This window comes from Pundamilia nyererei, unplaced genomic scaffold (genome assembly GCF_000239375.1).
Source record: "Pundamilia nyererei isolate P.nyererei 1_Seehausen unplaced genomic scaffold, PunNye1.0 scaffold00022, whole genome shotgun sequence".
In the NCBI taxonomy this organism is placed as follows: domain Eukaryota; kingdom Metazoa; phylum Chordata; class Actinopteri; order Cichliformes; family Cichlidae; genus Pundamilia; species Pundamilia nyererei.
Window position 1 is genome coordinate 1793598 of NW_005187423.1, and position 12776 is coordinate 1806373.

The window sequence follows — 12776 nt, forward strand, 5'->3', positions numbered from 1 at the left end:
GGACATGTTACAAATCGGTGCAACTAACAGCCAAAAAAACAAAACAAAACATGGCAACATTTTTATGCTCAGCAATGGAAACCAATGGCGCAATATCACAGCAAAATGTTTTAAGACTCAAGTGCATCATATTAATCAAACAGGGCATGATTTAAGTACAATGTCACACTGAAAGAGCTTCTTTTTTCTTTTTCTTTTCTTAGCAAACACTTATCTTTTGGTCACAGTTGAAGGACTATTTTCATTTTTCCTCTCCTTTTTTTTTTTTTTAAATCTGTGGGACTGTATGTTCCATTAGGATGCTTTTTGTAAGAACAAACACCAGCTCTTGCACTGACTAACATGCTTTCTTCTACAGAAAGCAAGCGTTAAACCCCACATTGCTTCTTTTAAGGAAAGAGAGACTTTATCAATATTTACTCCCTTGTGTTTATGAAACAGCAGTTCATAATGATCAAACCTGGTTTTGTTTTGAAGTCACTTTTGTCACCTTCTGAATAAATGGTTCAGCAATGAGGGCAGATCTCAGGTTTTGTTCAGGGAGGCGAGATGTTTTCTGTCATCAAACTGGGTTTGACATTGAAACGCGTGCAAAAAGAAACTGGCACAAGTTGAATGTTGAAGGTACTGTCACTTCCATTGGCACCGCAGCCATCGATGACCCCAAACAACACCTAAAACTCAGCATTGCAAAAAATCCTCATTATATTAATATTACACATCCCCTTGTATAGATGCAAAGTGCAAAAACTGAATTGGTATACTAAAGCTCATAAACATAACAGACAAAAAAAAAATCAATAGAAATACAGAGAATGATATCAGTGTAGGAGCCTAAAAAAGCATGCCGGCAACCTCTGAATATCTAACAAGTAGATAAAACAAGTCACGTGATATTCATTTTTTTCCTTAGGACTCAGTTTAAAATGTGTCTTTGAAGCTAACATAAATGAGTCAAGCTAGTAAGATGCTACCGCTTTCTTGCCTATAGCTGGAAGTATTTTACTGGACTGTAACATAAAATCCCAAAAAGGGAGAAAAAAAAGAAGCAAACAACCATCAACACAACTCTTTTACACCAAAAGCCTTTTGGGACATTATTTACAAATGAAGCTATCATGCTTTTGTAAGGGGTTCATTTAAAAGCTATCATTACACAAATACAACGAGAACATTTTAAGTTTTTTTTTCAATACTATCATATCTGAAGGCAAAGTCACAAATAAGAGTTTGAATGGATCCTTTGGAGATGGAAATAAACACAAAGTGGGAGAAGTTAAAAAGGAAAGGATGGAGGGGGCTTATGAAAACACAACTCTCCATGCTCTAGAGTGTTATCCTGTTCTTCCAAAGAAGGAAAAGTCAAAGGACACAATAATAAACTGTATTTAGAGTCAATTAATTTTATACATGGAGATAGAAATGTCTCGCAATGACGTTCAAAGGACGGTCATACAGGCATTTAGCTTGTATTTGATGGTCTTGGGCTGGGGTTAAAAGCTAATTTGAGGAGGAATAAGGATGAGGAATGAAGGGAGTAGCGGGCATTCTGACAGGAGGGCAGAGTGACAAGTCATTTCTTTAGTCTATTATTGTAGAGAAGGGCATATTTTTATGGAGGTTCGGGTTCTGAGAGTGTCGGTTGCGGCTGCGTACAGAGCTGAACACCATGTTGCAACCGGGGATTTTGCACTTGTGCATTTCGCGTAGGTGCACAGTCTTGTAGTGCACACGCAGGGTCCCTTTGTTGCTGTACATTTTGTGGCAGATGTTACAGAGGATCCCACTGCTGCTGCCATTACTGCCTCCAGAGGACGAAAGGAGGAATGGTGAGGAGGAAGGGTCCAACCCCTCACTTTGTCCATCTTTTAGTTCTCTCATCTCATCCCGATATGCCCCATCAGCCCGCCCGATGGCACGCTGGGAGAAGTCCTCTCCCTCGCTGTTGCCCTCATCCTCTTCTCCCTCTTCCTCCAGATCATCCAATAGGATGCCTTCATCGCTGCCCTCATCTGACTCGTGTGAGGAGTGGATGCTGCTGCTCGATTGAACGCTGGATGTGGTGCTCAGGTCCAAAACCATGTAGTCGTCTGGCTGGCTCCGAGAGAAGCCGTTGGTGTGGTGGTTTCGAAAGTCTTGGTTGAGAGGATGGTGAGGATGATCATTACTCATGGGGGAATAGGGAATGTGGTTCAGCCCGGCAGGCCCGAGACTGGCACCTCCGAGGCCCATGCCGGCCATGGGGTCCAAGCCCATGTAGTGTCCAGCGTAGATCTTGGCCAGTAACTCAGCTCGCAGGTCCTTGGGCAGTGGCGTGAGTTGGGGGTCCAGGACAATGTCGTCCAGCTCTTTGGTCAGCAGTTTGCGGTGCAGGTTGATGTTGGAGCTGTGCCTAATGTGCAGGGGGACAATTAGAGATATAACTCAGAATGCTGCCAGTATATCAATAATGTAGATTACATCTCAAATAGAAATAGGAACACAGTTGAAATACACGCATTTGTATTTACAGTCATATATTTTAGATACAAGTTATTTTACTTCTGTGAAATGGTGCCAAGCTTAGAAGATTCAATATCTTTGGAAGCACTCTGTCTGTAATTATTGTTTCTGTCAGGAAAGGTACAAAAAAAGGCCCACACACAGACAGAAATCCATCCGATAGCTCTCCACTGAAAAAGTGTACTAACATAGCAATGAGAGAGAGCATCCTGCTAGTGTTTACCACTGTCAGCATGTCTGCACTGCACAGCCCTCAAATCCAATAGAGTCTGACTCAATTAAATACTCCACCATATTGAATGGGAGTTTATCAATTGATTCGAGCTGTGGTAATGTGATAATCGAGGGGAACTGGATAGCATATTAGCACTAGGCCCTGACAGGATTATCGCATTCGTTCCCTATTGGAGGTGGCTTAATCGAGCACCTCAATGAACATGTCTTTATGTAGCCTTGGATTTAATTAAGATGGGCATTTTTTTCCAAAAACAAGGTGCTACAGCTCATGAAGGAAACCAAGTAACAAGTGCCATGCTTAAGCCAGGATACAATTAGTGGGGATTTCAGTTAGCACACAAGGCCATGCTAGAGGATGCAAAGTGAAATGGGCTTGAAAATCAAATGTATTCCCTTTATTCTATTTATTCCCTTTAAGCTCGTATTTCACAGTTGCAAAGTGACACCATGAAAGGGGACCAACAGCACACACGTCACAATAAAACTGTGTAACACAGAAAAGAAATTTAAGGACCCAATTACCAGTGCCATAATATAGCATACACACGGCCTCTCTTCTCACATCAGGCCAACAATTAATTAAAATAAAAATATGCAATCACTCAGTGCCTTTAATGTGAAGGGTTTCCATGCAGGGAGGGCACATGTGTGTAAAACAACACAAAAATTGAAAAGAAAAAGAAAAAAAAAGGTCGTCCTTAGCAGGACGGGCGAAAATGGAGTCACAATGGATAGTAGAGCTTACCAGCAGTGGCAGGGTTGATGCAGTCAAAAAGGGTCCCTTTCCTTTAATTATTTACTTCCCTATCCGACATTGTCCTGCAAGAGGTAAAAATACATTCATTTGAGGGACCCTTTTCTGTGAACCAAGCAACCAGGAGCCCGTCCACTCGAGCATCGTCAGCATTGTGGAGAGCGTGGCAAATCGATTGGCTGTGGCTCTCACTGTGTGTGTGTGACCGTGTGTGTCTTTGCACGTTCCTATCTCTGTTTGTGCGTGTGGAAAAACAGAAAATATATTCCGTTTTCCACATCCTGCAATCAAAAAGATTTTATACATCCCTTGTTCTTTTTTTTTATCCTTTGAATATGCAGTTGGCGTTTAACTAATGGCTAAAATACGGCCGTCGTGATTCAATGTCTGCGTCTCTAAAACGCATGTGTGGATGTTTGTCTGTGAGAGACCACAGTGTTTCTGCGTACAGCAAAAAAATAAATAAAAAATGCTGTAATCAGTGATCAGTGTAATCGGGAAAAAGGCCACAGTTTGTGCAAGGGTGCCAACCAACACTGAGATGTGACGAGGGGCCACACAGATTTGCTCTGTTAAGCCTGAGGTTAAGAATGCTGTTGATGATGCTCAGGTAGGCAGGTCCTTTGCAACATGTCTCCATCTGTATTACAACACCTTCTCACTGCTAATAAGCTCTAAATTAACCATGGCTATCTAGTCATACATGCAGTAAGTAGACTGCAAAATTAGCTACACCAAATCTCTTTAAAGCTATAGCAGTTAAATGAAAAATATTGACAATTACCACTAGAATCTTATCCATTTTACTGAAATCCTCAAATAAATTAAACTGTTACTTTGGGTCATTTGTAACCATTTACAAAATTACAAGAACTGTAGAGGAGAAAAAGAGCCAAGTTCATCTTCATTATTATTTAACCCTTTTGTTTGCAGTGCCTCCTTGCCCTAAATACTCAACATAAGTCAGCTGAATCCACACACAGTGGACATAATGCCCTCATCCCTTCATTTATCAGATTTAGACTTTCTGCCCCATTTCCCACTCCCCTCCGTCCCTCCACCTCCATCACTCCTCTTCACTGTGCTCTATTTTTCCTCCCCCAAAACCAACTCCTCAGTTCCCTCCTTCCTCCATCTCCACCTCCCTGTTGGCCAGTAATGTGGCTTGCAAACCAATTTGACAGTCTCATCTTCGCCCAAAAGACGGGGGAGGCCTCCAGAGAGCCCATTTTTGACTGTGCAGAGGAGGCAGAGTGAGAGTGTGCCTGTCCCAATCGGCGTTAATCATCTTTAGGTTCATCTGATGGCCCTTGCCCTTGCTTTTGTGTCAGCGCTTATGTGTGTATATACACGTGTGTATGTTTGTCTAAATGACTCATAATGTGTAAATGAGATAGAAGGCTGAGTGGTATTAAACTGGCACCAGTGGTTCTTTGTCTTTCCTGTCATTTGGGGTACATTATGAGGTTTTGGGTGTAAGTGGGAGGACAAGAGTTTTAGTAACATTTATCACTCTCTGTCACTGTTATAGCTCCAGCCTCTCGAACGGCGCAAGCTGCACACAATGATTTTGAGTACTCCTGAAGAAATGAGTGAGTGGAAATTAAATATGCATTTGATACCAGATAAAAACAACAATTTATTGTACATGTTCATGTTTCAGCTTGAAATCGCTTGCAGTTTTAGAACTCGTTCTGATGATGACAGTCAGCTTGCATGGGCGTCTCTGTGTTATTCATCTAAGAATAAAATAATTTCCCTTTATTCTCCTCAAAATGAATCACAATTAAGCTGTCAGTATAAACCAAGGGGATGTAATGCTTGAAGCTTTTTATTCAGCAGATAGTTTAATGTAAGTGGCTTTTGCTAACATATTCTCTCTATTAGCAGCATGCCCTTTGTTTATAAGGAGACAAACAGAGAGCTGATTGTGGAGCGGAGGAGCCAGGCCCACATGCTGTGAGGGGACCAAGGGAAAAGGAGGGAGACAGAGAGAGGAAGAAGAGGGGAGGAAAGAAACTCTCCAACATAATTAACCTTCACTCTCTCCATTTGCAGTGGCCCATGCAGGGACCATGTGCTGCGCATGGTTGCACCATGGGAATGCGAACGAGGGAGATCACCTGCTTGCTGCAGCGACAAAGAAGGAGCAGGTTAAAATGTTTCAGGTGAAGGTTTAAAATAAAACTAGCGTGGGCTGATTTTTATTTTAAAAAAGAAAAAAGAAAGGTACGGCAATCTTGTCACCAGATAAAAATGATGATTAAAAAGGCTAATAATGGTGATGATTACTGGTACCTGCCTTTCAAGCAGTTAATTATGCAGCTTCTTCAACACTTGTGCCGACGCTGCTCACTCCCCACAATAAATATGCAATCATTTACCCCCGTGCAGCAGGCAGCCAGGAGGCTGAGGGAAAACACCCCGCTTTAAAATCACTCTCGCACACGCATATGCACACACGCACTGCATATTGCTCTGTTTAACACTTAAAAACACACACATTACATGCTTGCTCAAGGGCACTTTAAATGATCCTGTTCAATATGTATGTACAGCATCCACGAGCAGGGATGTTTTCATGTGGATTTGTATGTCTCGCTGTTTATTCCACATTGCCTGAACACCAGTGATGTGTTTTTATGTGGTGGTGCATTCGCATTGAATCCTGCTCTGAGTGTCATCGACTCTGCAGATCAAATGACCTCACCTCTGTTTTCTTCTTTACTTTGATGCACAAGCTTTTGATACTGGTGTCTGATGCTGCGTTTACACACATGTGGCTTTTCACTCGGTGAGTGGACTTATCACAGATGCAGAGGACTTTCCTGTTGCTGTATCATGTCGTAATCTCTGCTGTAAAGCAATAAATAAATAACCACTGCTTATTTTTCGCAGTGGGTTAAGTATTGTTTTAGCAAGTCTAACGCGAACCACCCGAAAGAGCTGCTTATTAATTGTTATTACCGATTGTGTCTGCATAAAAAAAATAAAAAAATCTAATTAGGAGAACGAATGTAGTTTGACTTATTAAATTTACTAGTAATAAATGTTTGAGATATTATTTTGAGCAAATACATTTGTACGTGCAGTTTCTTAATCTTATCAGAGCAAATGCTCTGATGAAAACAGCTAAATTATATTCCCGTTTTATTGCTACCATTAAACTCAAACATACATTATGTCATTAAAGGATTACCCAGGGACAGATCTGATGAGAGCACGACTTGTGTATTGACTCGTCTCAAAGCTCAAGGATTTCTCGAGCTATGCGGTGCTCTTCTGTCTGTTGTTTTATTCCCTGTTTGAACCTGCGGCAAAGTAATTCGCCCCACATGCTATCAGGAAAAATATGGAAATAATAGTGTATTACACATCTACAGCTGTACTGTGCACCCTTGGCTTAGATGCACTATTTTTACTTAGTCCTTGCTGCAAATGATCTCTGTCGTATATATGTATGTGTTGGAATGACATTTACTGTATATGTTGGTGTCACACTGTTTCACACACACACATGCACACATTCATTCTGACACAGGAAGAGGGAAGAGTTCACATATAGATGCTATCTTTTCTTTGTGAAGTCATCTTTGAGCTTGTTATAGCACCAAATTCAACCCAGGCTTTTGTATCAAACTGTGTATTTGTGAAAAGACACCTTCCCCACACAAGCGTTCCTCCTGTTTTTTTCATTATTCTCCTCACTGTTGTCACCTCATTTACTTCACAGAAGTCTTTCGTCTGCTGTCAAAACTATTATGTGGTTGTGTCAACAAATTCCAGTATGAAGGGATTCAATTACATAATTGACCAAAAAACAATGAAAAAAACCAAAAAAAAAATCTGGGCAATATCTGCAGATTATCAGTGGCACGGTTTCTTTTTTTGCTTACTTCTGTGACATCTGTTTAAAATCAGAGCACTTTCTTGTGTTAGATTCCACTAATAAAAGGTCTGTGAAGTTTTATTTCAGCTTTTGAAAGTTCAGATAAATTACTTGGTTGTTTTTGTCATACACTTTGCATCATTAAGTGGTTAAATACTTAGATGTAATATGTATCAGAGCAAATACTTTTCTTTTTATCTATTTGTATATTCCCTTATGTGTGCAAGAGAGTGTGAACGTGTGAAAGTGCAAATGCTGCACAGCAGAACAGCCCTGCCTTGGGCAGGAGAAGGGAGCTAACGCACTCACTGGTGGCAGTGCACCACACCAAGGCATGTTACGATAACACGTTCTGTCATCTCGTTGCTGTCTGCACAGCTGCATCAGGTAAGCAGCAGGTTTGCACCTTTGCGGACGCTAACTTGCCTCTTGTTCTCCTGCCTCTGTTCTCCTCTCACACCTATTCTAATAGAGTCCCAGGATCTCTTGCCTTATTTACATGCTGCTAATTAACAAAAAGTGCTCAGAACAGATGCCACAGAAACAGCTTAGGGTAGAAAAGGAGGGGAGAGTTTGGTGGAGCGACAGAGCGAGTGATGAAGGGATTGTGTGAGAGAGACAAAACTGTGAGGAAAAATATAAAAGTCCCTCTGGAAAGAATGAATTTTACAATTGCAGTCAGCTTTACTTGTTGCGGATACTGGATAATAACGTTTTCCATCACTATCTCCATTGCAGAACAGAACGAGTAACCCTGGTATATATAGCAGATGGGTTTTTATCAAAGATACAGTATATGAAAGCATGCAACTGGTTAAGACTGAAAATGCTGGAGTTTTTTTAGAGTTGGAATTATATTTTAAGGGTCATTTTATACTTTATTTTGAATGAGTGCATAACTTGCCCAAGTGAATATAGTTGATTAGTTCACTGGCCAATTTTCAGTCACCAGAAATATGAATTCATGGACCGCTGATATTTATGTATAATGAAAATGATTTCAACCTGTATATAAAAGCCACTCGTTAAATTTAAAATTGAAAAGTTGTGGCAAAAAAGATTTCTGTCTTTTCCTGGGAGCCATTCCTTAACCAGGACACTAGTGACGTTATGTACCTCCACCTGTCAGTGTTTCTACTGCATACATGCACAGTTCATGTGTGCCACTGATATGTGCTAACAAGCCCATGTGAGTAAAGCTAGCCTCACCTTTTAATGCGCTAATAAATGCAGTGGTTTGACAAACCGCTGTCTGTTAATGTATGCGCCTTCATCTCCCGGTGACAAGGTGAGGTAGTGAGGGCAGGTAAACAACACACTGAAGCTGGAAGCTTGATAGGTAGTGTGTGTTTAAATGTCTGTGTATGTGTTCCTGCTTTTCTAAACTTTGACTTGACACTGAGCAGATGTTCACGAATCCATTTTAGTTTCAAGTTAGCGAACAGATGTTAAGTGGAGGCCAACGAGGATAATGTCATATAGTACTGAAATACTGCATCTTCACTCTCATTTCATGTTAACACGAAATGAAAATAAATATCTCTCACAACAACTGAACTACATTTTAAAACAATGTCTTTTTAATTAATACGGTTTGATCCTTATAAAACAAAACCTTAGACCTACTGTAGGTAATTATTAGATGATAAGAATCCAACCTACCTGTGATTGCCAATGTTAAAAAATATATAGTAACTTTTCAAAGTTGTGCCACTAACCTGTCTCTGCTCCGCCGGGAAGGGAAAGCAGCATTGCAGCCAGCCACAGTGCACACATGCATCTCTTTGAGGTGCACGTTCTTGTAGTGCAGTTTCATGCTATAGGAGCTCTTGAAGCTCTTCTTACAGACATAGCAGATCTTGGGGTCAGGACTTGAACATGGATCTTCCTCTGGTGATCGAGAAGAAAGGAATTTGGGTGGGCTGGAACCATAGCCCATCGAAGTGATAAAGCTCTCGTGAAGCGCAGCCATGCTTGCAGCAGTGGCAGCAGCCGCTGCCATGCCCCCATTATAGAAGCCATACTGGCCCATGCAGAACATGTCATAAGTTGGATCGTTGAGTTCTTCTTTGATCTTGATGGGAGGGTGATGAGGGGAGGGTGAGGAGTTGCCCTTTCCTTCCATTTCCTTTCTCAAATGAGCTTCCTCGCTACCCTCATCATCTTGTTCCTTTTCCAGTCTCCTTCCAACCCTGCTGTGCTTTTGCTGATCCTCCACATCCATCAGCTCATCACGGTAAAACATCTTTGAATCTGAGTTTTCAGACTCATTCTCAAAGTCTCTCTCGTGGTCCTGATCCTCAGAGGTAAAGCTGTCCATGCAGCGTAGATCAGCAGCTCCACCTCTGCTGTCACTACCATTTCCTTCGTGGCATTCATCTTCGCTTTGTCTCATCATTCCTCTCAGAGCTAAACCAGGGCTCATCTCATCCTGGGAAGGGGATTGCTGCCCGCTTCCACCACTGTGGTTCCCATTTCCACTAGCGCTGTTGTTGTTGCTATTACAATTTCCGTTAATTTTGACATTGTTGTGAAGAAGAGATGACTGGTGATGGTGGTGATTATGGTGCATGTTATCGTCGTCATCATCGTCTTTGTCATCATATTCATCAGCCACATCAATGACTTCTTTCTCAATCTTTACTGGCATGCTTGATTTACGAGGTTTCTTTTTGGGCGTGGGGTCACTGCTGCCATTGGTGAGGTCGTGATTGGCACTAGGTGTTGGTAAACGGTGGGACATGGGTCCTGCATCTGACACATGAACATTATTATGAGAGGCCACAGCTGCAGCAGCCAGGATCTGCTGTTGCTGGTCCATCAGAGTAGTGCTGTTGGTAGTGGTGGGCATGATGGGGCTGGTGGGCAGTGACACTGGAGGACTAACAAGGTCTGCAGGGGACAGTAGTGTTCGGTAGAATGGGGGCACTGGTTGAACTGGCTGCACTGATTTCAAGGAGGGGAACACCAGTGGACTTTGCAGAGGCGACTGAAGCATAGGGTCTACAGGTGGAGTGGTGAAGCCCAGTGGTGGCCTTCCAGGGCTAGTGAGTGTGAAACCACCGTTCTTGGTGCTCGAGATGACAGGTGTGCCAGTGGTAGAATTGGCACGGATGAGGTCCTTGTCACGGTTATTGCGCAGCATGGGCATGTGCAACCGTGGATTGGGATTTGCACTGTGACGATTGCGGCTGCGTAGTGAGCTGAACACCATATTGCAGCCCTCGATGGTGCAACGGTGTTTAATCTTCAAGTGTACAGCATTATAATGTATCTTAAGTGTGCCTTTATCATAAAAGGTTTTTCCACAAGAGTTGCAGACAACGCGACCCTTGCGTGAGGTGGCTCCCATACGGCGCATGCGATGCATCTTGGAGGAAAAGGAAGGATGGGTGATTGTTTTTGACTGCTCGTCCTTTATGAAATGGTGGTGGACCGGGTGGTCACTCAAGCTGTTAGGTTGCTGAGGTTGATTTTGGGACTGCTGTTGGCCCTGTGGCTGTTGCTGCTGAAGCTGTGTCTGCTGTTGCTGCTGTTGAGCCTGCTGGGTGGAAGGGGTTGGTGAGATGGGAGATGCCCGGTTGTTGGGCTCTGTCTTGGGTTCGGCGTTGTTGTTAATGGCTCCCAGCGCTCCACGACTAGGACTTGGACCTGTGCGGAATGGTGATAGGGACACTTCTGACTCGCTGGTTTCCACTTGTTCTCCTTGGTTTGGCAGGCTGGGCTCCCGGAGCCGCAGACCAGATTGCTCCATTGGGAGGCCATTGGGGGGCAAGCCAAGCATGGGGGCAGAGACTGGGTTGATGTACTGGAAGGGCAACAGGAAGGCTAAGCTGTTGGGGATATTTTCAAAATGGTGGATGCTGGATGGGCTACTATTTTCCAGATGTGTAAGGAGCCCTGGGCTACGGGTCCTGTTGTTACTTTCAATGAATGTCCTTATCCCGGAGTCTGTCTTGGAAGAAGGAACTGTAACTGCCTGACCTTCCTTCTCCTGAATGGCCATCAGCTCCACAATGGACTTGGTCTCACCAAAGCGCAGGAACTGCTGGAGGGTGATGATCTCTTCTTCTCTGGACATGATGGTCCAGCGGTCCAGCACCTTGCCTGCAGCATCCTAGATGCCCCAGAAAAGACAAGAGAGAAGACAAAAATACTTTATTGATCGTGAATAATCAGTGTGGTCAAAGGAGAAGACAGAGCAAGGGTTAGTTTGTGAGAGCGAGCATTTCTGCTCATGAAATTCAGAGGCCCCTGGAGCGACAAGTAACTAACAGAGCTTTGTTGAAAATCTCCCTCCTCCACTGTCCCTCTTTTCCATATACTCTTCACATATTCATTTTTAAGAAGAAATCTTTCCTGAAAATCTGCCTATTAATCACACCGTGATGAGAGTAACAAGTTCAATAACGTTTTAAGCAAACAAATCAAAAGCACTGAGGTGGGTCTTTTTAGCAAGTCTCTGTGACTCAAAGCATTAGAGGCATATTAATCTGAGAGAAAGAACTGAACTCTTGCAGGGACTCCCTCTGTACACAAACTACACCTAGGGATGTTTACAAAACTGTGGGAGCCAGAAAGAAAAAAAAAAGAAAAGAAGAAATAATAGAATAATTAATGCAACTCACTACCATGCTGTAGTTCACATGCAATTTTCTTAGTGCTTTCTCTATCTCCAAGGCAATGATATGCTTGAGGGAAGACACTATGCATTTAAGGAATGGGTTTGGATGCTCAAATAAAAGAGATAAAAACTCGTGTTTCTTCAAGGTGCTTGATGATGCCTTGATAGCGGCATTGAGATCGTGTTCCTATCATTGGGCAGTGTAGTTACAGCGGGGAAAATAAGTATTTGACACATCAGCATTTTTATCAGTAAGGGGATTTCTAAGTGGACTATTGACACAACATTTCCACCAGATGTTGCCATCAAGCCAAATATTGAAATCATACAAACAAATCACAACATTGAAGTATACAAGTTAAACCATAATAAATAAAGTGAAATGACACAGGGAATAAGTATTGAATACATGAAGATAACAGGGGGCAAAATGACATAGAAAGCCAGGAGATCACCTGAAATCCGTCAGTATTGATAGAGAAATCCTGTCCCCTATCAGTACTAATTGATATCAGCTGCTTTAGTCCTAATTGATGGCCTATAAAGGCTCCTCATTACCCAGAAGGCACACAGGAAAGACTCCATGATGGGTAAAAGCAAAGAACTCTCTCAAGATCTTCGTAATCTTATCGTTGAAAAGCATTGTGATGGGAATGGTTATAGGTGCATTTCCAGAATGCTGAATGTTCGTGTGAGCACTGTGGGGGCCATTATCCGGAAATGGAAAGAGCATCAGTTCACCATAAACCTGCCACGATCAGGTGCTCCAC

The 12776-nt window shown here is 42.5% G+C and overlaps 1 protein-coding gene across 6 annotated transcripts in view; it reads right to left on the bottom strand.

Moving 5' to 3' along the window:
* Window positions 1–244: 244 nt before the first annotated feature.
* bnc2 (basonuclin zinc finger protein 2) overlaps window positions 245–12776 on the bottom strand; it is a 165564-nt gene continuing 153032 nt past the window's right edge. For 5 of the 6 annotated variants that reach the window (XM_005726887.1, XM_005726884.1, XM_005726885.1 and 2 more), the window contains 2 exons: window positions 9101–11499; window positions 245–2392 (listed from right to left, as the gene is read on the bottom strand). In XM_005726887.1, the coding sequence (XP_005726944.1) occupies window positions 1582–2392; window positions 9101–11499 (3210 nt within the window). In that variant the 3' untranslated portion in view covers window positions 245–1581. Of the gene's footprint in view, window positions 2393–3484; window positions 3559–9100; window positions 11500–12776 lie in introns of all 6 variants that reach the window. The other variant, XM_013909286.1, reaches the window with a different exon arrangement.